Source organism: Ambystoma mexicanum, chromosome 1q, assembly GCF_040938575.1.
Source record: "Ambystoma mexicanum isolate Mex_15411 chromosome 1q, UKY_AmexF1_1, whole genome shotgun sequence".
In the NCBI taxonomy this organism is placed as follows: Eukaryota; Metazoa; Chordata; class Amphibia; order Caudata; family Ambystomatidae; genus Ambystoma; species Ambystoma mexicanum.
The window spans coordinates 310,643,473-310,660,122 of NC_090922.1; the positions used below are offsets into that span (position 1 = coordinate 310,643,473).

At 46.5% G+C, this 16,650-nt stretch overlaps 1 protein-coding gene across 2 annotated transcripts in view; it reads left to right on the forward strand.

The window, feature by feature from the left end:
• UBE2M (ubiquitin conjugating enzyme E2 M) overlaps positions 1-16,650 on the forward strand; it is a 503,284-nt gene that overhangs the window by 91,338 nt on the left and 395,296 nt on the right. Inside the window, exon 1 of one of the 2 annotated variants that reach the window (XM_069639026.1) lies at positions 5,316-5,907. The exons of the other annotated variant lie outside the window; for it this stretch is intronic. Coding sequence (XP_069495127.1) covers positions 5,799-5,907 — 109 coding nt within the window. The 5' untranslated portion in view covers positions 5,316-5,798. Of the gene's footprint in view, positions 1-5,315; positions 5,908-16,650 lie in introns of those variants that run through there. 2 annotated transcript variants of the gene reach the window in all.

The window sequence follows — 16,650 nt, forward strand, 5'->3', positions numbered from 1 at the left end:
GTATTCACCCCCTTCCACCAAAGTGGTCGATGGCTATCTCTTCCCATGTTCCTTCTGGTAGTGCGGTCATTCTTAGTGGTTCAGGGACCGTGTGCGTCTTTACGATGGCACAGGTGGGACAGTTCTGCAATAGTTCTTCCACAGATGCGTCTAGTTGGGGAAACCAAGTTTTTGCCTTAATATCCTCTTGGTGGATACAATTCCCCTGTGTCCTTCATGAGCTAGCTCTAGCACCTTCTGGCGTAGGCTTCGCGGTATTACTAATTTTGTCCCTTTTAGTAGTAGTCCTTCCTCTGACTTCGCAAGTTCTTCCTTTACGGCCAAAAGGCACGTGATGTCTTGTTTGTTATCTTCGTTCATTGTTTCACGGATATGCTTTGCGTGTTTCCACCGCCCTGTTCCTAGGCACCTCAGGATGGTTTGCATTCCTTGGTCTGCGTTGAACTCTCTCGTTATCTGTTCCATGTCAAGTCCTTGTGGTGTGCTGCTGTGAATGACATATCTGATGTATTGATCAGCGATGGATTGTTCTGGTCCGCTCTTTTCCCTGGGGTGCCGGGAGAGGAAATCCGCGGGATTTTGTTCCTTCCCTGGCCAGTGTATGATGGTGAATCGATAGTCCTGTAGCCTAAGTGCCCATCTGGCTATTCTTGGTGGCATTTTAGCTTGTGGGTTGCCGTAGATGAAAGTGAGTGCCTGCTGATCCGTCACGACTATAAAAGGTTTTCCATACAAGAAGAGGTGAAAGTGCTCGCAGGCCCAGACAACCGCCAGTCCTTCCTTTTCTGCTTGAGAATAGGCTTGTTCGGTTTTTGATAGGCTTCGACTGGCGTACGATACTATGTGTTTCCCGCCCCCTTCTTTGTCGTCTAGTTGCGTGAGAATGGCGCCTAACCCAACGGGACTGGCGTCTACGACGAGTTCTGTTGTCTTCTTGGGGTCAAAGTACGCCAGGTTTCGGGCGTCTGAAATGCATTCTTTGATGATCTGGAATGCTTCTTGGCATTTGGGTGACCACACAAATTCGGTGTTGAGTTTGGTGAGAGCTCTCAGGGGTTCACTGATGGATGCAAAGTCATGTATGTACCTCGTGCATTAGCTTGCGAGCCCCAGGAATGATCTGAGGTCTGATGTTGTTGCGGGTGGTTCAGCTTCACGGAGCGCGCTAACCTTTTCGGGGTCAGGCGTCATGCCCTTCTCTGAAAATATGTGTCCGAAGAATCTAGTGTCTTCTTGCAAAATTCACACTTTTCTTTGTTGAGTGTTAGCTGGGCTTCTTCCAAGGCCATGCAGACTCTCATTAGAGTGTCATCATGTTGTTCCTGAGTCTGGCCGAACACCAGAATGTCGTCGCTGTAATTCAAGCAGTTGGGCACATTCTTGATGACATTGTGGATTTCTGCTTGAAAGATTTCGGCCTCTGAGGATACTCCAAAACTAAGTCGCTTGTAGCGGAATAACCCTAGATGGATGGCAAACGTTGTTATGTATCGAGAGTTCTTGCTGAGCTCCAGCTGATGGTAGCCTTTGTTTAGGTCTAACTTCGAGAATATTGTCGCTCCATTTAAGAGGTGCACCATGTCCGTTATTCGGGGGGCTTGATGTCATTCTCTTAGGATGGCTTCATTTGGTCTTCTCATGTCTACACATATTCTAATGTCCGGAGAGTCTCTTTTGGGTACCGGCCCTATAGGGGAGACCCATGGTGTGGGGCCTTCCGCGGGCTCAATGATGTCTGCCTCTAGTAGCTTAATTAGCTCGTTTTCAACTTGCTGTTGAATGTTGATGGGGATGCCCCTGTAGTGCTGGGCTACTGGAGTGATGTGGGGGTCGATGTGAAGTTCAATTTGTTTTCCCTTCAGTTTTCCGAGGCCTTTGAACAGTGCCGGGAATATTTGATCGATGCTTGCCGTTGGATCTAGGAACTTGTGCACCATGAGGCGGTACAATATGTGAATGAGTCCCATCTCTATGGCTGACCGATAGCTTAAAATGCATCCGCTCTCAGTGGCGGCTTCTAACACATGCATGGGGATGCTTTTCTTGTGTTCCTTGTATTGGCATGATGCCATGAAGAACCCTTTGCATGCTAGGGGTGTTTTTGAGCCATAGGGATAGATGAGGGCTCGTGCTGGCTGTAGGCGAGGAGCGTTTGGTATGCTTTGGTATACTTTTTCACTTATTACGTTCACAGTTGCTCCAGTATCTATTAGGAATTCTGCAGCTGTTTGATTTATTCGCATTCTTAGCATTGAGCTGTGTTCTTTGGCCGTGTTGTTTCCAAGGGCGTATAGATATCCCTTTCTCCGCGGTGCTTCTTGTTGCTTTTCCGGTCTGCGGGATCTCTCTTCTGAGGATGCGCTTGACACGCTGTCTGACTGTGACTGTTCTATGAGGCATCTCACATATCTTCTGGGTCGCCTTCTTGCTTTTGACTGGGTGGTTTTGTTCTCCCTCCATTCTCTCCTCTCTTGTCTTCTTTCCGGTTGTTCGTCGTGGTGACGGTGCCGTCTTTGTTCCTGGAAATGGTGTGCCGCCCTGTTGTGGTGGGAGGGTTGGTTCTGTTCTAGTTCCATCGAGGGTTTCCCACTTCTACTGGCTCCCTTCATTTTGCTGCGAAATATCAGGCATACGGACTTGTAGTGGTTGTCGCCACCACATGCGGAGCATGTCTGTCCCATGGCAGGACACGTTCCTTCGTGTGGGTATTCATGGCCACACCTATAGCAGAAAGGATCCGTGTTGGTTCTCGTTGTACCCTCCAGCTTGTTGATGCTTTCCTGCTTTCCGTGTGTGATCTTTATGTCGTCCAGGCCTTCCACTTGTGCTGCGAGGGCAGCGTTGGATCTCGCTAGACTCAGGATTTCCTCTAGACTTCTCGGCTGTTGTAGTAGTCGCTTCCGGAAATCCGCGCTTTCGCACCCCACTATGATTTGCGATCTGAGGGCCTCCTCGTTCGAGTAATTGTTGAAGTCACAGTGCTTCATTTTTGATCTTAGTCTCATGACGAAAGCGTCTATGGATTCTCCTTTGTTTTGCTTGGTAGTGTGGAATATGTGCCGTTCGTAGTCCACGTTTGTGTGAGGTGTGAAATATTCTGTGAGCGATGTCTTTAGCTTGATGTAGTTGTCTATGTTGTCTTCCGGCATTTCCTCAAGGATATCTCGCACGTTGGAACCTACCGCATGGTTTAGAAGGTTTAGTTTTTGTTCATCCTCTAGTGGTCCAGCTGCCTTTAGGCATACTTCAAAGTCTCTCAGCCATCTTCTCCACCTTGACCCCAGGGTGCTTGTCTCTGTGAGGTCAAAATTTGCTGGTAACTGGGCTAGAAGGCTGTCCGTCATTTTTCTGTGCTCTTGTCTGCCCGGGGACACTGGGGCAGAGGGTGCCTCTTCGTGTGCTGATGTCACTGGGACTGTAAGTGACACCCTTCGGGCTGGAGTCGCTATAGCTGTGAATGACTCCTCTCCTGAGCCACTCATGAGCTTGACCTTGGCTTGCTTATTGCTCGAGAGTGCGGTGGCGTCTGGCCGCCACTAGGGGGGCGCTGCGTTGGGAAGTTCGCGCTCCCTATGCTGAGACGGGTGGGGATGGCTGCGTGGGGATCTATGAGGCTTTCGAGATGTGTGTCTCTTGACTCGCTGCTTGCGTTGGGGCGCGTGTGCTTACCCTTTTCATGCAGGCGCGGAGTGGACAAAACGCGTCTTTGTAGCCGTTGCCGTCGGCGGGAGGCCAGTGCTCCTCGACCGCCCGGAGTTCTGCTGGAGTTATTTGCTCCAGCCGTTGCCGTTGGCGGGAGGCCAGTGCTCCTCGACCGCCCATTGGTGTGATGCGGGGAGCCACTGCTCCACCCGCAGTGTTGGAGATCACGCCTTCCGGCGTTGTTGCCGTTGACGGGAAAGAGGTCTTCTCTTTCTCCCGCCCGGAGAGTTGTTGCACGGGGAGCTGCTGCTCCTGCTCCACCCGTGGAGTGAGCGCTTCGGCGCCTCTTCGCGCTTGCGTGGCTCTTCCAGTAGCGGGGAGCCTTCACGCTCTGACCCGCTATCCTCGGGGCATCTGAGGGACGGAAGACTCACGGGCGTCACGGGCATCCCATCCTCGTCGCCAGATGTAGTGTCCCTTAGGTGGACCTCCTCACACTCCCAGCCGTTCTCTCACACAAGGAATGGGCCGACACAGGAGCTGGGGTGCAACACCTCTTATCTTTATTGAATCTTGACACTAACTGCCGCTCTGCGCGGTAACCCCTCCCCTTCCTGACACGTGGGACGCAGCCCACTCGGCAAGTGATAACAGAGAGAGAGGACTGTTCCTCTCTTCAGTAATACGGTGACGACACCACAGATACCAATATAGGTGTTCATTTTTGCTTGGGATAGCAGTTTACTTTATACCCATGTTTGATAAAGAGCTAAAACAGCTGAAACATGTGTCACAAAGCGGCATACTTCCAATAAAGACACTGTTAATGTTAAAGGATATTTATGCCCACACTATCCCCAATGGAGTGGTGCCCTGGTGCTCTGACGGGTCTGAAAGGAAAGAGGGTAGGATGGGTTAGTGGGACTCAGAGGGAAAAGCACAAGAGAGCTGTGATGTGCAGCTGTTCGGTTTACACTGTTTGATGTGCTTGGAGGCGTTTATCGGTTGTTAGTCTCATGTGCTGCTGTGTGAGGATATGTGTGGTTTGTTTTGCTGTACTGTACATTAAATTGCAAGACTTTATTGCTAGCCTGATGGTTCTGACACAACTACTGGGGCTACCAGTCACATGTATCCAGTTTAATGTTTGGGTAAATCATTATTGTACCTAAAGTAGGGACTGTCTCACTATCGGCCTCCTAGCCTTTAGGGGGGCGTAATTGTCCCAAGTACTCACTTTCATAAAATCATGATTTAATACTATCCATTGTACAGCCATTCTATATGATTGATGCACTAGCATTGTAGAGTACATCTTGATTAATACTTCGATTATTGTATGAAACGGGACGTTATTACAAGTCGTTCTTTGTTAATATTTAAAACGCTAAAAAACGTAATGAGATTGAAATATTACCATTTCATACTGTGAAGATGCTTTTTGGAATAAAAATAGAGATAAGCTATTCTAGCTACATAATTCGAAGCACAATTTACACAGAAGCTAAGCATTAGCCTTTCCCCCAAACTGGTACTTACGTGAATTAACCCCTTTCCAAGATGGGCGGTTGTTTTGCTACTAACGAAGAGCAGCGGGTGTGCTTGACTTACTAACCTTTTTTCTATTTCTATTACGTTCGCAAATGTAGTTCTTCTATGCTGCGGCTTTGTCATAGCAGTCTTGTTTCTATTGTGATGATACTAACGTACCCGAAATCCCGAGAAGTGACGTAACTGAGTTTTCATCTTCCAAAAGAATCGAGTTTGACCGGGGTTTCCCGGGTGATCTTCGAATTTGTCCAGTGAGAGTTTCCGGACTTGTCCGAGCACTATTCGGTCATTTTCCCGACTACCTCCGGAGCTGCCCGAGTCCCCCCTAAGTGCTGTTAGGGCCTCCCCCAAACCAACCGTGGGCTACAGAGCGCCGGCCGCGCACGCAAGCTGAGCTGCCAACGCTCGCAGAAGCTTCTTGGTACCGAGAACAGCGAGCTCCGCTTTCTTTATCCCTCGACAGCACCCCGGACAAGGCCTCGCACAAGCCTGCGGCTTCAGAAAGGGTGCCGGCGGGAGGGAGGCCAAGCCCGCGGGACACGCATAGACCCTCAGGGCCCCAGGTCCCCCTCCTAGCCGTCCTTCGGGCCCTCGCCGGCAGGAGGATGATCAAACTATTCTCCCTCAAACAACAGAAGAAGGAAGAGGAATCGGCTGGAGGCACCAAGGGCAGCAGCAAAAAGGCGTCTGCTGCACAGCTTCGTATACAGAAAGGTGAGCCCCCGACCAGAGTCTACACTCCCCAGCAAAGAAGTGCCATACCCTTGCACACCAAGTAACCCTGCCTGCTTGTCAGTACTCCTCCAGAAGTTGGCTCCGTCCCTCCCCAAACTACCACAATTCATTTTGAGCCCTTCACTGTACGAGTCAGCATGACTCCCTCTCAACATGCTTATACTGAACCCTACCTCCCCCGCTACAGATCCTGCCCCCCACCATCGATTCCCACTAGAGCCTTACTCGTCTAGACAGATCATGAACTCAACCGAAAATCCCCCAGTCCTTGGACCCTAGCCCCCTCCCCTCCACACCCAGATGACAGGCATGCCCATTTCACTTAATGCGTCTGCCGTTTACTAATCAGTAACCGGACTACTAAATCATGTTAAAGAGTACGAGTAATATAACAAGCCTGTGGTATGTTAGACTCCCAACACTCTTCTCGATAGGATGTACTCGCACCAATCTAATAGTACTGCATTTATTGATTGGTTATTTAAGACAATCGTGATAACAAACTGCACTGTCGGAAATCGATTGTGTGGTACGTTAAGGATTCGTTTAAGGGGTGGGGTGACTGCGTTGCCTATGTGTTGGGTCTCTTACTATGTTAACGAACTGTTAAAAGGTGGCTTGCCACGGTAAGGCTAGTGTTTGAGTAGTAGTACACCAGATACCATAGTTTCTTGTCAAAAAAAGGTAAACGGTCTATGAAAGCATGGCTCACACCCTGCCGTTTAAACTTTATTGTGCGCAGCCATATCTGATAAAGGGTATGTACTTGAGCTTTTATACAGCTGCAACATTTACATGTTTCTGGCATGTATAGTATGTTCTTCGGGGCTAGGGACCTCAACAGTCTGAATCCCATTGCGTAACAGTAGCTGTTGTAAAACAGTTCACACGCCCGGGGACCGTTATATTGGATTTGCTCGCACGCAGATGGTAGTTTGATGTCTGTTTCTTGTAGGCCTTCTTGCTCGCTGTCTGCAACACCTGTTTCAGTCCAGTGTGCTCTGTCCAATCATGGATGTATAGCTAGGATCAGTATGCGTAGGGAGGAACGTTTCCCATCCATTACCTTTTTTTTTCTTTTTTCTTCTAAATGTAGTGCGTTCCTTTCCCCAACAGTGCACCATTATTTTTCCAGCCTTCTTATGTTTCCTTACGACGTGCAGTAAGAAAGTTCACAGCATAAACAGATGAATAACAAACGTGCAAAGACTGGTCCTTAAACATAACCAAGGCAAACATGATCAAAAACCACCCTTTTATACCCCATATAGTGCAGCCATCCATTGAGTACCTTAAGACCGGGTCAAGCAAATAAAGTGACATATACAAAAAACACGCAGCGTTGTTTACTACCAGTGCTCCAGATAAGATTTTGAAGTGAGTAATTTACTCCCTATTTTTCAAAGCTGGGAGTAAAATGATTTTGGGGGCGTACAAATGCAAGTTCATTTTCCGATGGGAGTATCTTATAAGTGAGTAAACATGTTTTAAATAGAAAACTGGAAATGTTTTAAAATGATTTCTTTGCACTTAGTTATTCATGTCCATTAAAATACATGTTACGGAGAATTTTCAGTTTAGTGCTAAATTCCTCCCACCTTAGAGACCCCCAGCTCTTTTGCTGGACTTTGGGACTTTGTACTTTTAATTCTGTGTTTCTTTTGGTTATGGAGTCTGACAAACTCCATAGGCATCCTCTTTTACTTTGTGACACTTCAGTGCAGTGACACAGGGAAGTCTATCAGATTTCCTGAAGGTTTGAATTCCTTCTCTTGGATAAAGTACTGTTTCCAAGAGCAGTGACGCGAAATTGACTTTACTTACATTTGTAACTTCTAGACCCAGCACACACTATTTTACAATAGGGTGCTGGAGGGGTTACTTAGTATCCCCTTTGTCTAGCTTCTCATGTAACATTTTTATGTTACCCTTTCTATGATTAATGGCTGGCGGCAGTGGTTTACTTTTAACTACCATTGGGAGTTTTTACTGCGAGCTGCGTTCGCAACTGCAGTAAAGCACCCATGGGTGCCCATTCTGTAAAAATGGCCCTGGTCTTCTTTTTTTTGCCATTTCTTGTTCGAAAGGTCCTTCTTGAGATTTATTCTGCGTGCCAAACCGGGTTTGGTCCCTTTGTTTGTTTTGTCTTTGGCGGGAATTGCGAGTGAAGCCCGCCTCTGGCTCCAGTATGTCTGGCAGGGGCAGGAAGTGAGGGAGGTGCCCGAAACTCCCTGTGCTTAATCCCCTTGGCTACAGGAATGCACCCAAAGGTGATTGGCCGGCCGGCTGGCTGTCTGGCAAGGAGAGCCACCCTTCTGTGATTGACAGCTAGGTTGGAATGAATGGGAGAAACCTGCATGAAAGGCGAGGCTTTTTGGCTTGGAAGGCAGTCGGTAATGACAGTGGGAGTCAATGGGCTTCCGCTATGTCTTTGCCCAAACAGTTATAGCACAAAATAGACAGTTGTTTTGTTAAATATTTAAATATTTATTCCTAGGTCTAAGTCCCTAATGTTAGCTTTCTTGCCCTGCGTGTGAATAACTCATGCCCCCATAGTATAGCACACCCGTGCCTGTTTGGCGATGGTGTGCCGCCTACAAAGGGTATGGGAATCCTTGCCCTCAACTCTCTCACTACTTTCCTCAGTCTAGGTGACAGGTGCACATTTCGTGGGGGTCGGTATCTTTATTTATTATTACCGCCTCCAGTCTGTGTCTTATAGTTAAGAAAAACATTTTGACCAAATGGTCAAATGAACAGCTAAAAAGAAACCTATCTATCAATCAATAAGGTGACTTTGTATTGTTTTGATAGGGTTAAAATGATGTATTGTAGTTATTCGAGCCCTCTCCTCAAACTTATGTAGGGTCTCTGAGTTGTGGTCATCAGCCTAGCAACTCTTAAAAATAGTCAACCGGTTTCAGCAGTCCTTGTAACTAGCCGTCTTCTTCAGGACGGAGAACCTTGCATTGTCATTGACAACATGATTTCTTCACATGTCTCCACATCTTGGAGGGTTTTGAGAGGTGCTTCAGGTTACCCACGGGCGTTTTTGCTTGTGTCCCGATCCCTGTTGGGTTACAAAAATGGACAAAAGTGGGGAATGTTCTTGATTGATGTTCAATTGTAGGAACTACCATACAGGTGAGAAGGTATTACCTGTGGTTACACTTTCTGTTCTCTGGTCGTGGCTGATGCACCTATGCTCTTGGTGACTTCCTGCGTGAACAACCTGAGAACAGATAACTTGGTATGTCTTATACTGTACCAACTATTATACAAACTTGTTGTCAGTGCTTGGATATACAGATTTTGGATGCTGGGTCTCGGTGCTGGATATTCAATTTTGTCCAGTCTTCTTCATAAATTGTTTATGGGTACCTCTGTAGAGTGAAGACCAAAATAAGAGCATTTATACTCTTAAATCTTGGATACTGAGAGGTCACAACACGTGCAATAGCGGGCACGAGTAAACATCTTGTGCGTGTTGCACTCCCATAATTTAGTTAACTATACTGGCGCCTGGCTGTTGTGCAAACAGGATCACACTAAATTATGACTAAAAATTCTGCATTTCGTGCGTGTAACGCTCGTTGCAGGATGGATTTTCATGAATGGATACAGCCTAATGCTACTTGACTGTGGCCCAATGATAGTCATTGTAGCTGACATTGTACATTTTTGTGTACCTGTCGCTTGTTATAGGATGGATATTCATAATGGAACTGAGCCTGGTAACGCTTGACTGAAGCCTATTACTGTTCATGTGCTGCACGAGCAGTTCGGGTGGCTTAGCAATAGTTGTGTGCTCTGGCCAAAATGCCCCGATTACTACAAGTGTATCCTGTAGCGGATTGTAGTGTCTTACCTCCAGAATGCGGGATGTTCTCTCTCACGAACGGGCTGCTTGTAAAGGGGCTGCGCTAACGCCCGCCATCTTGGTTCTTGTATGTATGAGCAGTGGCCATTTGTGGTCACATGCGAGCACAGGACTACAAGTTTCCACGAGAACGATGGGAAATGTAGTTGCCTCGCTGGCGTCAGCCAACTTAGTGTTCGTGTGTGTCTTAACCGTATCACTACATGATCATGTGTGGGTTGGGGACTACAAGTTATGCTCAATCATGATGGGGGTTGTAGTTCATAGGAGCAGGCTGTGTGGATAAGCTGCACATAAACCAAAACTGTGATAAAGGTTGTTGCACAATGGCAGACAAAACCCTGTGTCTTTGAATGGGGCTAACTGTGATTGTTCTATGTCTTAGAGTATTTTAGGCCGTCTAAATGCACACATTAGTGCCGCTGTTAAGTGTGGTTACAAAGACTGTGCTTGAATTCGAAGTCTAGCGGGTTGTGTGGGTGTGGCACTTATATACCCAAGATGTAGTAGGAGTTGTGGTGAAACTCCGGTAATGCACTGTGGCGAGCAAAAACCTTGTACATCTAAATAGAGCTAGTGGTGATTATGTTATTGTCTGTGTGGGTGCACCCATAAGTGGTACTGCTGAATGTAGTGCAGCCCAGGATGTGTGGTTGAATTCTCGGTCTGAAATAATTTCAGTGGAAATCACTGGGATTGGTGGCCTACGGGTGTCTCGAAGGTGCGCCAAACTGGTGCTCTCTTTGAATTAGATCGAGAGGGTGACTCTCAGTCTGCGGATAATCTTGGTGCTGGATAGTAGTGATCATTGCATGGCCAAGGTTTGCCAGCAGATTTCTTAATTCAGGCTGATCTTGTGGCTTTGAAGTCTGAAAATCCACATTTGTTCTCTTCGTAATAGCAATGCTGCTATATTGCCTCCTCTTTTTGGTAACATCACTTTCTCTAAAATGGTCCATGCTATTTCGTTTTCTGAATGTCCTTTTGTCATATGCTCCAATAATGGGGCAGTACATCTTTTTGTTCCGATGTTAGATCTGTGTTCACAGATGGGGGTTTTTATAGTTCTTGTTGTCATTCCAATGTACCTCCTATTGCATGGACAGAGAATTTGGTACACCACATTGATTGTATTGCAATTTGTGAACTTCCTCTGTTTCCACGGGTATTTCCACCCTATGTCTACTGTGGTTGTGCGTTTCATGAGTTGGCACACTGAGCAGTTACTACAGGGGGCATGTCCCACCATTCTTGGTGTGTTCCAGAGGGTGTTGGTCTCTGGAGGTTTTATTTCTTGGTATGTATGTATAAGACTGTCCCTAAGGTTTTTCCTTCTTTTAATGGCAAAGAGTGGTGCTGGTAGATTGTTATCATCCACATTTAGTAGGTGCCAGGATTTTTGGATTTCATTTTTGAGAAGATTGACCACAGGTGAGTGGCTAAAAACTGCTGTAATTACATCCGGTCCCCTTTCTTTTTTTCTGTGTTGTGTAAGGGTAACTTCTCTAGGTATATTCCTTGGCCTTTTGCACGCTTGTCTTATATTCTTGGGATAGTTCCTTTCCCTCAGATTGGATGAGTGTTTTTGCTTGTACATCATATTCCTCTTGGGTGGTACAATTCCTCCTAAAACGGAGGAATTGCCCAAAAGGCAGGTTTTCCTCAAGAGTCCTTTAATGAAAACTAGAATACTCTAAAAGGGAATTCCTGTCTGTGGCTTTACGGAACACAGTGGTTTCAAAAGTATGTCCTGTTCTTTTAATACTTAGATCTAGGAACGTGGCTTCGGTTTTGCTTGCCTCATGGGTAAACCTGAGAAATGGATTTAGTCCATTCACCCATGTGATGAAATTAGTGAGCGTTCTGATCTCCTCCAAAGAACATAAGAATGTTGTCAATATAACAACGCCAACTAAGGATGTGTTTAGAGAAAGGGTTGTTTTGAGGATAGATGTATTTTTCCTCGAAAGAGGCGACGTACAGGTTGTTCAAAGTGGGGGCAAATGTCGCTCCCATGGCTGTCTCGGCTATTTGTTCATAATACGTGTACTCCTCGAGGAAGAAATTCTTAGTGAGTGCAATTTCTGATAGTTGTAAGATAAGGCTGATGGGCATGTCTAAATTGCCTGTTTTGTCTGTTAGAACCTTTTCAACCACTCTTAAAGTTTCTTGTTGAGGGATCCTGGAATACAATGATTCTATATCCATGGTTACGATGAAAAGATCAACACCCTCTGGAACACATCAAGAATGGTGGGACATGCACCCTGTGCCAACTCACGAAACGCACAACCACAGTAGACATAGGGTGGAAATACCTGTGGGAACAGAGGAACTTCACAAATTGCAATACAACCAATGTGGTGTACCAAATTCTCTGTCCATGCAATATGAGGTACATCGGAATGACAACAAGAACTATAAACACAGATCTAATATCAGAACAAAAAGATGTGCTGCCCCATTATTGGAGCATTATATGACAAAAGGACATTCAGAAAACGAAATAGCATGGACCATTTTAGAGAAAGTGATGTTACCAAAAAGAGGAGGCAATATAGCAGCATTGCTATTACGAAGAGAACAAATGTGGATTTTCAGACTTCAAAGCCACAAGATCGGCCTGAATGAAGAAATCTGCTGGCAAACCCTGGCCGTGCATTGATCACCACTTCCAGCACCGAGATTATCAGCACACTGAGAGTCACCCTCTCGATATAATTCGAAGAGCACACCACTTTGGCGCACCTTCGAGACACCCGTAGGCCGCCAATCCCAGTCATTTCCACTGAAATTATTTCAGACCGAGAATTCAACCACACATCCTGGGCTGCAGTACATTCAGCAGTACCACTTATGGGTGCACCCACACAGACAATAACATAATCACCACTAGCTCTATTTTAGATATACAAGGTTTTTGCTCGCCACAGTGCATTACCGGAGTTTTACCCCAACACCTACTACATCTTGGGTATATAAGTGCCACACCCACACAGCCCGCTAGACTTAGAATTCAAGCACAGTCTTTGTAACCACACTTAACAGTGCCACTAATGTGTGCATTTAGACAGCCTAAAATACTCTAAGACAGAGAACAATCACAGTTAGCCCCATTCAAAGACACAGGGTTTTGTCCGCCATTGTGCAACAACCTTTATCACATTTTGGGTTTATGTGCGGCTTATCCACACAGCCTGCTCCTATGAACTACAACGCCCATCATGATTGAGCATAACTTGTTAGTCCCCAACCCACACGTGATCATGTAGTGATACGGTTAAGACATACACGAACACGAAGTTGGCTGACGCCAGCGAGGCATCTACATTTCCCATCGTTCTCGTGGAAACTTGTAGTCCTGTGCTCGCACGTGACCACAAATGGCCACTGCTCATAAATACGAGAACCAAGATGGTGGGTGTTGGCGTGGCCACTTTACAAGCAGCCCGTTCGTGAGAGCGAACATCCCGTCTTCTGCGGGTAAGACACTACATTCCGCTACAGGATAGACTTGTAGCAATCGGGGCATATTTGGCCAGAGCACACAACTATTGCTAAGCCACCCGAACTGCTTGTGCACTGCAGCCCATGAACAGTAATGGGCTTCAGTCAAGCGTTACCAGGCTCAGTTCCATTATGAATATCCATCCTATAACGAGCGACACGGACACAAAAATGTACAGCGTCAGCTACAATGACTATCATTGGGCCACAGTCAAGTATCATTAGGCTGTATCCATTCATGAATATCCATCCTGCAACAAGCGTTACACGCACGAAATGCAGAGTTTTTAGTCATATTATAGTGAGATCCTGTTTGCACAACAGCCAGGCGCCAGTATAGTTAACTAAATTATGGGAGTACAACACGCACAAGATGTTTGTAGTCACAATAGATGTTTACTCGTGCCCGCTATTGCACGTGTTGTGACCTCTAAGTATCCAAGATTTAAGAGTAAATGCTCTTATTTTGGTCTTCACTCTACAGAGGTACCCATAAACAAATTATGAAGAAGACTGGACAAAATTGAATATCCAGCGCCCAGACCCAGCATCCAAAATCTGTATATCCAAGCACTGACAACAAGTTTGTGTAATGGTTGGTACAGTATAAGACATACCAAGTTATCTGTTCTCAGGTTGTTCACGCAGGAAGTCACCAAGAGCATAGGTGCATCAGCCACGACCAGAGAACAGAAAGTGTAACCACAGGTAATACCTTCTCACCTGTATGGTAGTTTCTACAATTGAACATCAATCAAGAACATTCCCCACTTTTGTCCATTTTTGTAACCCAACAGGGATCGGGACACAAGCAAAAACGCCCATGGGTAACCCGAAGCACCTCTCAAAACCCTCCAAGATGTGGAGACATGTGAAGAAATCATGTTGTCAATGAGAATGCAAGATTCTCCGTCCTGAAGAAGGCGGCTAGTTACAAGGACTGCTGAAACCGGTTGACTATTTTTAAGAGTTGCTAGGCTGAGGACCACAACTCAGAGACCCTACATAAGTTTGAGGAGAGGGCTCGAATAACTACAATACATCATTTTAACCCTATCAAAACAATATAAAGTCACCTTATTGATTGATAGATGAGTTTCCTTTTAGCTGTTCATTTGACCATTTGGTCAAAATATTTTTCTTAACTATAAGACACATAGAGTGGAGGCGGTAAAAATAAATAGATACCTACGACCCCCACGAAATGTGCACCTATCACCTAGACTGAGGAAAGTAGTGAGAGTGTTGAGGGCAAGGATTTCCATACCCTTTGTAGGCGGCACACCATCGCCAACCAGGCATGGGTGTGCTATACTATGGGGGCATGAGTTATTCACATGCAGGGCAAGAAAGCTAACATTAGGGACTTAGACCTAGGAATAAATATTTTTTAACAAAACAACCTTCTATTTTGGAAGGCAGTCGACCACTGGACGAAGGATTCCAAAGAACTTGGAAGAGACGGCTGCTGCAACTCCTGGACTGTTGGTTTGCCTGTTGAAGTCTTGCTGAAGCTCTGAATTTTCCTCGACTTGAGAAGCCCTGCAAGGGTGACTTCCTTGAGTTGGTGGGATCAATCAACTCCCAAGTGAACTCGTTTGGACATCCTCTCGAAGCTGGCTGTACTTTTGCTGCTGGAACTGAAATGCCAGGGAGAGGAACACCAAATCAAGTGGATCGCTTTTAAGTCCGACCCGAGGGCTAGGGAGATCCTCCAGACTTCCCTAATGCATGACTGACCAACCCTGAGCCACCTCAACAGAGTGCTGGACCCCAGAAGCAAGGACATTTTGAAGTGGTAACCGAGAACCGCAGTGTTGCTGTTTGCTGTCAGACGCTAGGAGCTGAAACGCCGAAGTGCCACTGAATTGAAGTTTGCCCTTTGCTGCCGCCAACCGTCACATTGTGTTGCAGAAGTCCCAAGATGTCCTCCCTCTTGTCCCCACGACTGAGGCCCAGGAACAAAAGGCTCTGCAGAGCCACACATGGACAGAAGCCGGCTGGAACCATTTCTTCAAACCAAAGGTACTGTACAGTCTTAAGCTAACTTTTAAAAAACATTTTTTTTATTGATTGTATTCAAACCAAACAACAATACAAACAAACCCAACACGCAGTGTAATTTACAACAATTCCATTAAACACCATTTGTATTTCCATTTTGCCACTGCTCCCCAAGTCCCACCCTCCATTATGAGCCTATTTGTACTTCGCGTTCAACATCTGCTACATGTGGCCGGGTCTCACTATCTTCGGATTTCGTCGGTCCGATATAGATCCGAACAGTTCCGCTATTAATAATTTCCATGCCATCAAGGTACCCACTTCTTCCTCCCCACTCATGCTGCTCGCCTCCTGCCATACTACCGTTTCAGCCTCAGCCCATTTCTGTAACTCCTTCCACCATGCCTCCACCCGTGGCTTGTGGCACTTCTTCCATCCCACGGCGAGCCTCCGTTTTGCTAACACATATGCCAAGTTTCTCAAAATGTTTAAGTTTCCGTGGTCTGGGGAACCCTCCCAGCAAGCAGGCCCAGGCCGTATCTATGACAAGCGTGACCCCTTTTGGTGCTAATTTTTGTGCCACTTCACCCCAGAAACCTTCGATTATTGGGCATGACCAAAACATGTCATGTCAGCGTTTTCCATGTCGCACTTGCCTGTCGCCCAGCGTTCCGGAACTTGGATATCCTCAGAGGTCATGTATGCTCTATGTGTTATGTACAGCTGTATTTGTTTAAGTATGGCGTTTCTTGACACTTTTTTTGTGATATCCCAGGGCGCCTTCCCACATCCCATCTCCCATTGGGGCCCCCACCACCTTCTCCCAATCAAGTCTCAAATGTGTCAATTCCTTCCCCACCTTGGTCATCACCATCTCATACAATCTAGAAATCTCATGCCCCCCTTCCGATATGTCATATATTACCCCCACAGTAGCATATGGTTCCTCTGCCAACACTGTTTCAGGCAACGTTTTCCGAATTTTCTGAACCATCCTATTAACAAATTGGCCAGTGTGTAATCCCACCTCCTCCCCAAGTTCTTCAAAATCTCTAATGGTCCCCTCTTGCCAGATGTCCCCTAACGTTACCAGCCCCACCGATTCCCAGTAGGTTCTGATAATCGCCCTCAGCTGCTTGTCCCCCCCCCCCCCCCCCCTGCTAATGTGACCAGCGGTACTTGCGGGGAGCACGGGAATGGGTCCTCCACCCGACACGCTCGACGCCACATTTTCCACCCCAACATCATCATCATCATCTTAGGGCGCTCCTTCATATCTGTCTCAGGCAACCATATAATTTCCCTTAAGTAAAATGGGGTACAAACCCGCC